Here is a 14274-nt window from a genome sequence, read left to right on the forward strand (position 1 = left end):
TAGACACTACGAAAATGAGGAGCACGAAGGCTCCTGCTGCTACACCGTACACCCACATCTTCAGCTTTCCATCTGTGAAGGAGGAGGCTCGTCAGTCGGGCCTGTTCACATAATATGGCACTAACAACCATTAAAGGCTCAAGCAATTCCTTCTGTGAAGGGGGAAGCTCATCAGTGCTCATATTTAAGTCTACAGTATATACTTTTCCGTACGAAGGCGTTGTGCACCGAAAATAGGTGATCTACAAGCTCATAATGCATCACACCACAATGCGCTGTGAGCTTGTAGATCGCCTATTTTCAGTTGCCGACACCATCATACGACAGAGTATAGAGAACTGAAGCATTATGGCAATAAGAACCATTAAGGGCTTAAACAATTCATTCTGTGCAAGCTGCTGAAAACGCCTACACACTGACACATTGAAGTGTTTCTTTTCCCCCTTCTTTGAAATCTCCCTGCAATATTGATGCAAAAAAGAAGCATCATTTGGAAGATTTAACGATTCAAGGATTACAAGATGGCGCCCGGTGTCTCTGGAAGTTCCCGCTCCTCCTGACAAATGCTGCACATTTCAGGATTTGTGACAGCCTCAATCTGTTCAGATCTCTTGGATCGTAAACGTTCCTCAAGCGTTACGTCGCTGTCATGCACCATTGATCAGAATGCACGGCGCAGATGCCTATTGAAATGTTAATATGCCAGAAGCAGCTTCAGATTAGGACACATACGGATATATACAGTACATGCGTCTGAATAGCTTAGTAGTGGTTTTTCGAGCTGGATCCAGCACAACATTATTGGCTTTGATGTGTCAGCTTTTTTTTTTTTTTTTCATGCACTTGCAATTACAGGGACCAATTTAGACCTGGAACACAGGTGACAGCAATTAAGAACAGTACCTGGTAGAATTTCTCATTATAATTATACCACTTTTATTAACCAACCACTCAAACCTCTAGACTTAGTAAATTGAACCCGAGTTGGCTCCATACTTGGACTCTCTACACCACATCTCTTGGCCTGAATTAGCTGATCTACAAGCTCACACCGCGTTGCGATGTGAGCTTGTAGCTCAGCAATTTTTGTCTCCACCAGGCCGAAGGCATGGGGAGAGACACTTTTGCACTCCGTCCGTGTGTGTGTGTGTGTGTGTGTGTGTGTGTGAGTCCGTCCGTCCGTCCGTCCGTGTGTGTGTGTGCGTGTGTCCGTCCGTCTGTGTACAGCTAATCTCCGGCACCTGGTCGATGCCAAATTTTGCAAATTCTGTCCAAAAATCCCACAAATCGTTACACACTATCTGTATAGTCATGTGTTCAAGAGGGATCTGTCCAATATTTCATATTCCATCCTAATTGGCTAACATTGGCTTTCAAAGTTTGCAGGATTGGCCCGTTTTGAACAAAAAGCCTCAAATCATGAACGCAGCATGCAATTTATGTGAAATCTTTCACGCACTTTCCTACTAGTCTGAGGAATATATCCCACCCCTTTTCACATTGGCCTGTAAACACATTTTTGGAACAAATTGCCTCAAATCATCCAATTGCCATCAAAGGCATAAGAACAAATGGCACCTTTTTCACATTGGCCTATTATAGCGCTACCAGGAGGCCACAACCTGACCTGCTCTGGTGGAGACCTGTGCCCCGAGGGGCACTTTTTCTAGTTGGCTACTGGTTCTCCCAGAATATGCATGCTGGAGTGGATAAATTAAATTGTTCTCTAACATAAAGCCTGACTTAAAGGGAAATTTCACTTTAAAACAAATCTTTTGTTAATTTTATCGTCTACCCAGGTTCATGTGAACACCACAGACAGTTTTTAAGTTGCTCCATTTAGTATTTAGAGTACCACAGACAAAAACCCCTCCACGAAAAGACCTCGTTGTCCTGACCCCTTATCTATCATTTATACATTATGGATAAATAGTGTGGACTTAGACTGTTTTTCGTCTGTGGCATTCATTTGATATTCATTTTTCTGCCCCGCCCCCTTCCTATACAAACCCATTCCACTTTAACCATGATAGATTCATCGGAAACACAAAAAAAAATCTGGTGACTGATATTGTCCTTCTAATAAGGGGCCATGTTTTTCAATTACTTGTTTAATTTATTTTATTTAGTTTTTTTGAAAATAATGAGGTAGAGGAGGAGACCGAAGGAGACTAAAACATCAAACAAAATGATTAGAATTGAATAAAAAAAGTAAATAAAATAAAATACACAATCTATCATGGTTAATATGGAGTTTGAAATTACAATGGGTTTGTAGGAAGGAGGCAGGGCAGCTAAGATGAATATCAAATATATAAATACTGAATCAAGCAACTTAAAAAAAACTGTCTGGGGTGTTCACATAAATCTGAGTAGATGATAAAATTACCAAAAGGTTTTTGAAAGTGAAATATTCCTGTAATGAGTAATGAGGATTCAAATGAAACACAATCATGGTGTCTACTGTCTAGAGCTCTGACCTGGTCCATAGGGCTGCAGGTACCAGGTGCGTCCTGTGCGTCCAGGCTGGATGGTGCTGGGCAGAGTGGGGTTAATGGCACGACTGGTTTTCACGTCTTTCTTGTCGCCGGCCGTGGGGATCTCAAGGACCGGGATGGGGGCACACTGGACCAGCTGCCCGATAGGGGACAACACCTCTGTGTAGCCCTCCTCGCACATGCATATACTAGCCTGCAGAGGGGAGTGGAGAGTTACATTTGAAACGAGTCCTGGGTGATGAGAATCAGTTTTTGGAGTCATACTTATGATTCCAAAAACACATGGTTGTTAGTTTGAATCTCTGCACCAACTGGTGAACTTGGAGTGAATAAAGCAAATGAATAACGTTCATTTATTTTCTAAATAGTTACAAGCCATTGAGCAAGCTCCAGTGCCTTCAGTGGAACTGCCCAGGGGAGAAATGTGGTTGTACAAGGCAGTTCTTTGTTTTTCTTTTTTTGTTTCAGATCTGCATGTTTGTAATGCTTCCAGCATATCAAATTATTCTAGTATATGTTTTTAAAAACAGAGTCTAGCTATTCAGAACTGTCACTACTGCTATATCAAAATTCTATCAACAGTTCAGTTCATACAACATACAATATAGTTTTTGTATGCAGGGAACTTAATGTTCGGTTCATGTAAATTAAGGTGAATAGGTGAAATTATGGACATTGTGATTTGTTGTCTGGTGAAATTGCATTATTAAAGCTAGGGGTACAACTTCCTCAAGACCTAACATGATAGTCAGCCAATGATGCCTTGATTTGTATGGATAATGATTCTAGTACTTTAAAAAGTGGCTTTAAGAACTTAAGTCTGATTATCTTCATCATACGATGATGTTTCATGCATTGCAGAAATCTACAAGCTCACAATACGTTGTGATGTGTCGTGTTGTGAACTTTTAGATTGACTTTTTCCACACAACACCATGCCTCAAACAATAAATGAATATGGTTAATTGTATACACACAGAAATAAGAGCAGCTCACCTCAGAACAGAAGGACTTCGGCATGAGACATGGAGAGTCACAGGAGCTGTTGTCTACTGAAGGGTTGATGGGGGGACATCCTCCTGACAGTCACAGGTTGTTAAGGAAAGATCAAATATTGATTGATTGATTGATTGATTGATTGATTGATTGATTGATTGATTATTCACAAAAAGGGCATTGAGGTTCACCCTCATTTGCAATGCTGATACATACACAAAAATTATTTAGTAGTTAACCTGTGACATTGAGTCCATCTGAGCGCTGGCACCAGGAGTTGATGCTGCTGGAGTTTGGGTGCTGGCTGCTCACCCATTTGTATTCATAACACTCACCACCTATAGAGGAAAAGTCCACCATAAAGTAACATTATGCCCAAAGCATTGTACAGTACAACAGGTGCATTCATTTTTTAACATGGGTGGTCACAGTCTGACAGACACTGCGGGAAACACACAGCCACACAGTGTACCTGGAGATGAATTTTGGACTGTGGAAATACATTTTCACAAATATATATATTATATGAAAGGTGCTATAGTTTCCATGGTACAGTATAGTGTCCTATGTGGGCGTTTTTTGTTTTTTATAGATAAAAGGAAAATGAAGAATGATCTATGACTCACTATCACGGGCAGCACTGCTGATACAGTACATAGCTACACTCCATCCGTTCAGCTGCACAGTACTAAACAAGCATGGCAGCGTGCAACAACACAGTACAAGTACAATAGATTATCAACAGGGCATTCAACGTAACCTGAAGTTGCTTACTGAGGGCTATGACGAATGCCCAGGTCATAAATTCCATCACATACCATACCCATTGTGTAGTCAGAAAGATGAACAGCAAACATGGTGGCCATGTTCCTATCGCAGCAAGGTCGCTCACAGTGACAGATGAGCGTGTGGTGGCACTTAAGAATCAACCTTAGGGTTGATAACAGTTATCAGCTCAAGAGGTGATATCAGCAATCATCCTTTTAGTGCCTTTATCACTACATTCCCACAGCACAAATGAAGGCTGTTGAGGTGATAACCTCAACAGCAATAGTATGTAGTAAGTGTGTACTACTGGTACACATACAGTACATCCATGTATGTGGATTAGTGCCGTTCAGGATGTTAGTGAAGGATTAATAAAGCAGCTGCTTACGCACACTGCTCTCATAGATTATCAATATCAACGGCTCTACATAGAGCTGTCTAGTTGTTTTAATCCTCAGTAAGAGCTTTCGCTTAATGACTCATTATCAAAGCTATTATGGCTTTATCAATATCTACCATCAGAGCAGTAAATGACCAGATTTCCTTAGGGAGCCCTGTGTAACCAATCACGGGCCCGTGCTGCTCAGCTAGCGAAAATGAACAATTTAACCTTGAACAAAAGAGAGATCTATTTTCTGTGGTGCTGGGTAACAGTATCAACACTTCAATCGATAACGCAGCTCGCTCTCTATTGTCGTGATGGTGATATCGTCTATGGGACTGGAACTCATTTACCATTCTGTTCTTTATTGTCTCCACCAGGCCGAAGGCATGGGGAGAGAGTATGTTTTGCACTCCGTCCGTCCGTCCGTGTGTCCGTGTGTCCGTCCGTCCGTCCGTCTGTGAACAGCTAATCTCTGGCACCGTTGGCTTGATCGCAGCCATACTCTGCACACACACTCCCTGGATGCCAGAGCTGAACCTCTGCTCCAAAGTTTTCACATTGGCCTGTTATAGCGCCACCAGGAGGTCGCTTTGTGCAAAACAAATGTTTTGACAGTACACCTACAGATTTTGTCCAAACATTACGCAAATTGGTACCCAGTCTCTCTAGAGCCATTCAACGAAACAGGTCTTTCAGATTTTTCAGACTCCATCCTGATTGGCTACGATTGGCTTCCAAAGTTCGCAGGAGTGCTCCGTTTCAAACAAAATGCTGCAAATCATGAACACATTGTGTGATTTCCGTGAAATTTTGCACGCACATTCCCACTAGGCCGAGGAAGAAATGCCACTTGAATATTTTCAACTCAGCCTCATGGTGGCGCTATAACTGGCCGATTTGTGTTTTTACCTATAACTGCACCGATCTGTGTAAAACCATGTATGCACACTCCCTAGAGGTCAAGGAAAAACCTTTGCCTGGAATTTTTCACATCTGCTCTTTATAGCGCCACCAGGAGACCGACATATGTAAAACACATTTTCTAATATTACTCCTTCAGATTTTATCCAAATTTCACGCAAATCGGTACACATGCTCTCCATAGTCATGTGATCATGTGATTTGTTTGATTTCTCATAATTATACATCCTGATTGGCTACGATTGGCTTCTAAAATTTTCAGGAGTAGCCCGTTTTGTACAAATCGCCACAACTCCTCAACGCAGCATCCGATTGCGATGAAACTGTGCATGCCTATTCCAACTACTAGGCTGAGGAAGAAATGCCACTTGAAAGTTTTCAAATCAGCCTCATGGTGGCGCTACAACAGGCCAAGTTGCACACACACACACACACACACACACACACACACACACACACACACACACACACACACACACACACACACACACACACACACACACACACACACACACACACACACACACACACACACACACACACACACACACACACACACACACACACACACCCTCTCCTATCCTCCTGGTGGAGACCTGTGCCCAGAAGGGCACTTTTTCTAGTTGAATTTGAAACAAATGGAATGGAGTTGCACTTGGCACGATGGCTCCATTCTTCAAATGCTGCCTGTAATAGTTCTCCACTTTTTTTCTGCCGCTCACTGTGGCGTAGCCTAGTTCTGTTGTAGTGTTTTTGCACTGCGGTGCCTTCTCACTCAGTCGCTCACTTCAGCCTCCTCTTCTTTGCTACTGTCACATTGCCATCCTAGGCTTGTATTTCTGAACCATTTCAAACAAATTCACTTCTTCCTCATATTTCTACTTCCGCACGCACGCACGCACGCACGCACGCACGCACGCACACACGCACGCACGCACGCACGCACGCACGCACGCACGCACGCACACATTCTTTCTTCCTCCCTCTCCCCTCTCACGTCTTTCCTCCTTCCCCTCTCTTCCTCCACCCCTCTCTCCTCTTGCCTGGGCCTGAGTGATGTTGTGAAACGAGGTCAGGCCAAAGAACACTGCTCTGGGGCTAGGTGGAGGAGGGGGCGGTTGCTCTGCAGACTGAGCCCACGGCCGTGATGAGCTTCAGTGTTGGTGATTCACAAAACCTGCCGCAGCATCCTCATTGTAATGTGTGATTAGAACAGGTACATGTGGTAGCGTGGACCGATACAGTATATGAGAACTTTAGGGTATGTGTGCGTGCGTGCGTGCGTGCGTGCGAAATGGGGCAGGCAGGCTGTTACACTGTGCTGAAATTTAACTCAAGAAATCCTTTCACAGAGTGCCAATTCACTTGGTTGTGTGACAGAAAACATGGACACAGCAAAATACTCTGCCAATTTCTCTCTCCTTAACAAGTTTTGGACAGCATGTTGCCTTTATCAGATTATACAGCACCAGTTTTATACCAGGTAGTTTAGACAAAGCCACCGTTTGTTCTGTTTGTCAAGTGAAGTTTGTGAAGTGAAGCGGACCACATCTTAAAAACCACACTTACTAGAACAGGGCTGAGGCTCCCAGGCCTGATCGGGACACAGCTGCAGGTTTTCTGGTTCCTGGGCCATGACGGCTCGCGAGCGCACCTGGACCGAGCCAAAGTCCACACCAGCCCCCTTGACACACATGCTCACACATGGGCTCCAGTCTGACCACTCCATCAAGTAGCATTCTCCTGTTGGGGGAGGGGGCAGGGGGAATATTTTGCATCAAAATTTTGTTTCTGGGGTACACCGCTCCACTGAAGCTACACAATGGCCTAAAGTACAAAACTGCAGTTCAGCTTGACATTGCAGAACTGTTGCACTAAGCACTTTAGCAATGGTCTTTGTTGCTTGGTAAAAAAAAAAAAGAAGCATGCATGCTCAGCAAACCTTTTGGGATGCAACCAATTTGTATTACATTTCACACAACATATGTAGTGGGAGAAACGCATTGAGGGCCTTAGGTGGGGAAAAGCGGTTTTAGTGAAAGAGGGCTGTCATGCCATGGGTTACAGCTGGCCACAGCTGGAAGCTACAGCTTACTGGACAGAGGGAGAAACGTGTGTGTGTTAAAGTGAGCATGTGCGCATGCAATATGCAAAACTTCCCAGGCTGTCCTCCTCCTCCCCCATCTCACAGAAAGTAGTGTGCGCTTTTACACTTGCTATGTAGTAAAATGCTTTAATATTTTCTCATCTCAGGGAGTTTAATTCCTAAATTCCTAATTCCTAAATGAAAAAACTGTCTTGCAAAAATGATTGCAAAAAATGAAAGATGAATTATAGTGTGAGATATTGAATGAACATTGAACAAAAATGTTTAATTCATTTTCTCATTTTTTTAGACTAATTTGTGAAGAATTTATGATGTGAATGTTGTGGTCCTGGGATTAGCAGCACTCAATGGTAAAATGCTTTAATATTTTCTCATCTCGGAGTTTAATTCCTAAATGAAAAATGTGACAACTGTCTTGCAAAAAGTATTGCAAAAAATGAAAATGTAATTATACTGTGAGATATTGAACGATGAACAAAGAATTTGTGATGTGAACTCTTAAATGTTTTGGTCCTTGGATGAGCAGCACTCAATGGTATTGCATTCGTCATGAACTATTCAAATGAAAAAAATAAGAAAAAAGAAAAGAAAAATCACACCCGTGTGAAGTAAGGGGAGCTCTTATCATCATGCATCATCATACATCATCTCATTCTGGCCAATCACAATTTGCGTCCTCACTTTTCTGTTTTTTTACCCTCAATACGTACTTTGCTCAGCCAATCAAATCATCGCTATGGGGTGATCAGCCAATCAAATCATCACTATTATTCACACACAAACACACAAAGCTGGGCATAGGAGGGGCTAGTGCCCCTCAAAAATAATATGTATTTATTAATATTACTATACTGTGCTTAACATTCAGGACAGGTCAGTTAAATCCTAGCAAGTGGTTCCTGGGCTCGCTGAACACTGGTCTAGATTATGCAATCTGTAGTTTCACACTCGGCTCACTTTAATGCACAATATTAACAATGCTGATGGCTTCTGTTCAGCCATTATTATACAACTCAATTATGTAGTATTATTATTATTGGAAAAGAAAAAGAAAAACAACAACAACATATATCCTTTTTTAATGTATTACACAAACATAACATATCACCCAACTAGTAAAAGGTACACAAATTAGACAAAATGTCTGACCCGTATTTTGTGGCACTGAGTTGCAACGTATTTTGCAAGGTGCATGTCTTAAAAGCATGTTTCTGACCCGTCTACTCCCCTTATCTACATCTTCCTTTTATGACTATATATTTAAGAATTGAAATAAATGAGGGGTCAACTTCATACACATTATTCCTCCCCAAAGGGGGAACTGGGTTGGTCACCCATGCATACTATAAAAGACAGATAACATAATTCATTACACACAAACATAAATACTGCTGAGCAGCGAGCCATTGCCAAGAAAAGCTCCACTGCAATGCCCCTGCAGTACACCAGCAAAGAAAAATGAACACGCAAATACACAGCCAACAACTGGTCAACCTAGAGGTGTGTGTGTGTGTGCATAGTGTAGTTAAGCCTGTTCATAGCCCTCTGGAGTATGTCATTCACAGTACTTAAAGAGATACAAAACATCAAACAACCTCAATCAAGTTGTTTTGCATTGCTTCATGGCCCAACTAATAACCTAAACATTCAATACAAATCCACATATATTATGTAGATCATTGTACATTTATTATGACATGTTGGTCAACTTTACGGCTGAATGCACAAATTACTTTATCATTTTAACTAGCTACTGAACATACTTTTTAGGCTATTTTCTATTCAATATGGAAAGTGGTGTCAAACTTCAGCCTGGTTCTTTTCTCCACGACTGTTTAAGGGGTCAGATTGAATGCTGATTATACAGACTGCCTTTTTAATTAGTTTATCGATCGTCCACCTGTAATTCTGCTTTCCCAGCATATACCACAGCATAAAATAGAACACCGGACAAAATTGTTTGATAGAGGACATTTAAGAGTTTCCTATACTGACATCAAAGGACTTCCAGTTCCAAGTCCAACTCAACATGACTGGTAAGTCTATTTTATGGAAAGACCACATTGCAATTGCAAACATATTTTGTATGCACAGAGTAAAATATGTGAAATAGCCAAACACAAGTGTTCATAGAATATGATGAGACACTCAGAAGCTGTTTCCACTGGGCAGTGGGCCCACTCATTACCCAGGCCAAGGAGGGGGCAGTGGGCCCACTCATTACCCAGGCCAAGGAGGGGGCATGACAAACTGGCTGGTAAATTACTGAAAGCAGCCAGCGTATAAAGTACTGTGTATACAGTATATATTTATTGATAGACTGTACTGTACATTATATTCATTCAGAGACCCATTCCACAATTTTGTTTTACTTTTTCTCTTTCCTGTACCTCTCTTGTGTTTCACCCTTGCTGCTGTTGGTGCTACAATCTATGCTGCTGCATTGTCTGAAGGAAGCCAAACAAAAATAAGTTTTACTCTTCTGTACCTGTACACAGTTGTAACAATAAAGTACAACCTTGACACCTGAATTTCCCTCCAGAGATCAATATATATCTTATACTGTAGCAGGCGCGTGTGCACGCACACAGGCACACACACACACACACACACACACACACACACACACACACACACACACACACACACACACACACACACACACACACACACACACACACACACACACACACACACACACACACACACACACACACACACACAGCACTGTACAGTATATTACAATACTGCATGTCTTTATTTGTTTTATTATCCATAGTTTCTATTCAACATCAGAAACATGGACCTCTATGGAGGCCTCCCGCAGCTCACGGACAAAGTGAAAGAGAGAAGGATGAGGCTGGCAGGGCACTGTGTGTCAGGCACCTGGAAATGGTAGCCAACAAGCTGACACTGTGGGAGCCAACCCAAGGCGCAGCTAGGAGGGGAAGACACCACCTACATAGACACACTGCAGCGTGCCAGCGGAGCTAGCAACACCGCAGAGCGCAAGACCCCGATGATGAGGAATGAGTGGAGGGCAGAGATCCACGAGTCCCGAGTTGGTATTGTCTCTCTAGTACACACTCTAATATTGCATGTTTTATTTAATTGTTGTGGATTTTAAGTTGTGCAAACATAAAAATGTAATTAAAATATAAAATGAAACCTCCAGGACATAAAAAGAGCATCCGTTGATAAAGCAACACCACAGTAACACATGACTAGTGGCTAAGAGTCCACCAACTACTGTACCTGGGCAGGGCAGAATGCAGCTCTCCTTCAGTGTGATCTGCTCGTCTCCGTTGACCACCATCTCTAGGTTGCTACACAGCTCCTCGTCCACCAGGCTGCCCTCGCCCTCTCCGGAGCCGTCTGACACAAAGCAGGACAGGTTCCTGTAGCGCTGGCCATGTCCACACACTACATTCTGGAGAGAGCAACACAGCAGAGGTGAGTGTTGAATTGTAAACACTGACCAGATACTGAAAACATTAAATGTTTCCAGTATCTGGCTAGTTACATTTGTATAATTATGTAGTTAACCACAAAAATCCTGGCATCTTGTATTGCATTGTGAGCTTGTTTATTGACGGCTAACATGATGGTGTAGACTGTAGAGGGAGGGAAGAAAGGAGGTGGGTGGCCAAGTATAGAACCTTGGGGTACTCCGGTCAACAAAGTATATAATAGAGGTTAAGTGGTTAAAACTCAATAAGCAAATGAAATAAGCATGTTGTATACCTTCTAATAATTTATGAAATTTGGAGTTACAATATGAGGGCCACTATGCTTCCAGGTTTCTTTTGCCTGTATGGCAATTTTCATACCTTGACAAATTTCATACCTTGACAAAATGAGTATACATTATTGTACCTCCACTCTGCACTCGGACCAGGGGCTATACTGCCAACGGTAGCAGGGCCTGACAGGACAGGGTTTCCACTGCTCCATCTGAACAGGACAGGGACGTCCGTCCCCCTGAGAAGCTTGCACCACCAACCTCTGCCTCCACATCCTCCCTGGACCAAACAGACAGGATGTGACAGGGAGAGAAGTGTTATCCTTATGTTTGTCAAGATATGATAGATGATGTGCTTGACTTAAACAAAGAAGGGTTTTCCAGAATAGCCTTCATACAGTACTGCTCAGTCCCAGAGCCATATTGATTAATTCTTGTTGCTTTGACTTCTCCTTCTTGACTATGCCAAGAGGCCTGAAACTATTAACCATTAACCATTTTGTTCTAAATCTATCACAGTGCAAAATGAACAAAACAACAGACAAACAATAGAATAAAAAAATACAGCAAACTCTCACACCTCTAAGCTTTTAGTTTCTGTCATATCATCATATCCGTCATATCATCATCTCCACTATCCACCTTCAGTGCCTTTTTAGCCAGTATTCAACTCTTCTGATGAATCTGATTCCCTGTGATTTAATGATAGTACTGCAAAGGGTTTCACACAAGCCTACGGGACAGACACAACCGTAGTGACAAAGAAACCCTCTTGATTCTTTGATTTTTTACCAATTGCCTAACCCTCTTATCTACAACGACACGACAGGTTGCAATTGCTTTTAGCTTCAAATGCTGTTTTTCTTAAACAATGGGTTGCTTTATTTTACACAGGAAAGTGCAGAGAAAGAAACCAAGAGAGGGACATACCAGTTTGACGCGTGGCGCTAATTTCTATGAAATGTTGGTACTTTTGAAAATAGGTACTGTATGCGACAGGGCGCACATGGAGCACTCACTGTTTAGTTTGTGCTCTGCTGAAAAAAGATTTTCAGAAGGTAGCATATCTACAAGCTCACAACGGATCGCATCACGACACATTGTGAGCTTGTAGATCGGCTATTTTCAAATGGCCGAAATGTATATAGGGCTGAAGTGGTTAATTTATGTTTTGTTTTGTAATAATAATCAAAATACACAAAGTAACTAGTAGTAACTACATGTTTCAAATAATTGTAGTGGTGTAAAAGAATATTTGCCCCTGAGATGTAGTGGAGTAAAATAATTGAAAATTGGAAATATGTAATATGTAAAAAAAAAAATGCATCAAAATTGTAGGCTACTTATTACTTAGTACTGCATAGGACAAATTAATTCCATGGACTCGCCTGTTGAATAAGCTGTCAGAAAATCAACAAACAAACTAATGTGCTTTTTTCTGACTTCTGAAGAAGTGTTACCCATGCAAACGAAATAAACACCTGCTCTCAACTCTCCATTTATTTGCATAATTATGGTTTATCACAAACAGAAACACACAGGACATATATAACAATCACCTTGTTCAAAATGCCTGTCTGCTTCCCCCCCCCCCCACAATTAATCCAATGACTTCTACAAACAGAGACACAACTTAATTTCTATGAAATGTTGGTACTTTTGAAAATAGGTAGGCCTACTGTACTGTATGTGGCACATACAGTACACATTGTTTAGTTTGCGCTCTGCTGAAAAAAGAAGGTGTAGATTGGGCTGTGGTGGAGAAAAGTAGAGATGTCCCGATACTGTATTGGTATCGGGAAAAGTATCGGATCGGCCCTTATTTGTCATATCGGGTCATATCGGTATCGGTGAATATGCCAGTCTAACCACAGATCCGACACAGAGGTAAGGGGTTGACACTATGGCAGGTAAATAAAATGTTGGGACATGTGGAGTTTGCTTTGGAGTTGCCCAAACTGCAAGTGCACATTTGAGTGACGAGTCTGCTATAAACACAACACGAGATATAGCTATAAACACAACATGAGATCACGACACTGGTATCTGTATTCGGTATCGGTATCGGCTAACACAGAAATTGAGGTATCGGGATCGGATCGGAAGCGAAAAAAGTGTATCGGGACATCCCTAGAAAAAAGTACTCAAATGTTTTTTAGTATCAATACTGCAATGTAGAAATACTCTGTTACAAGTAAAAGTCTGGAATTAAAAATGTACTTTAGTAAAAGTACAAAATGTACTTACCAAAAGTAGAAAGTACTCATTATGCAGAAGTTTTTAAATGTTTAAAATGTATATAAAAAAAATCAAGATAGCAAATTATCTACAAGCTCACAACGGATCCCATCGCTCCACTGTGAGTTTGTAGATTGGCTATTTTCAAATGGCTGAAATGTATATAGGGCTGAAGTGGTTAATGTATGTTTTGTGTAAAATAATTGAAAACTGGAAATACTCCACTAAAGTAAAAAGAAATACATCAACATTGTAGGCTACTTTAATTATTTCCACCACTGAGATTGGTCTTCTTAATTTCACGCTCTATCTACCTGAATGTCTTGCATTGTCAATCCCTGTACCTTCCAGTCCACAGGTCTGTGAACACTCAGACCAGGCCGACCATTCTGAGAGCTGACAGTTGACGGGACATTCCACCACACAGGAGATATTCATCTGCCACTTCTTTTCCAGATTTAACTACAGAGGAAATGGAGAAGAATCCATCATCATCGTATCATTTACAATTCCGGTCTCTTCAGACAAACCCCATTAAAGCTCTGAACCATCAAATGTGTTGGAACTCAGCGTGACATTTGGATACTACAACTCCCAGAAGCCTTTGTTCTGATAGGGG

At 41.7% G+C, this 14274-nt stretch overlaps 1 protein-coding gene across 1 annotated transcript in view; it reads right to left on the minus strand.

The window, feature by feature from the left end:
• Positions 1–14274, minus strand: part of thsd7ab (thrombospondin, type I, domain containing 7Ab) — an 89436-nt gene that overhangs the window by 16454 nt on the left and 58708 nt on the right. The window contains exons 19-25 of the mRNA XM_079503483.1: positions 14000–14117; positions 11552–11697; positions 10931–11105; positions 7138–7311; positions 3734–3832; positions 3495–3577; positions 2481–2691 (exon numbers count right to left, since the gene is read on the minus strand). Of these exons, the coding sequence (XP_079359609.1) occupies positions 2481–2691; positions 3495–3577; positions 3734–3832; positions 7138–7311; positions 10931–11105; positions 11552–11697; positions 14000–14117 (1006 nt within the window). The remainder of the gene's footprint in view (positions 1–2480; positions 2692–3494; positions 3578–3733; positions 3833–7137; positions 7312–10930; positions 11106–11551; positions 11698–13999; positions 14118–14274) is intronic.

The sequence above is a fragment of the Electrona antarctica genome (genome assembly GCF_951216825.1).
Source record: "Electrona antarctica genome assembly, chromosome: 6".
In the NCBI taxonomy this organism is placed as follows: domain Eukaryota; kingdom Metazoa; phylum Chordata; class Actinopteri; order Myctophiformes; family Myctophidae; genus Electrona; species Electrona antarctica.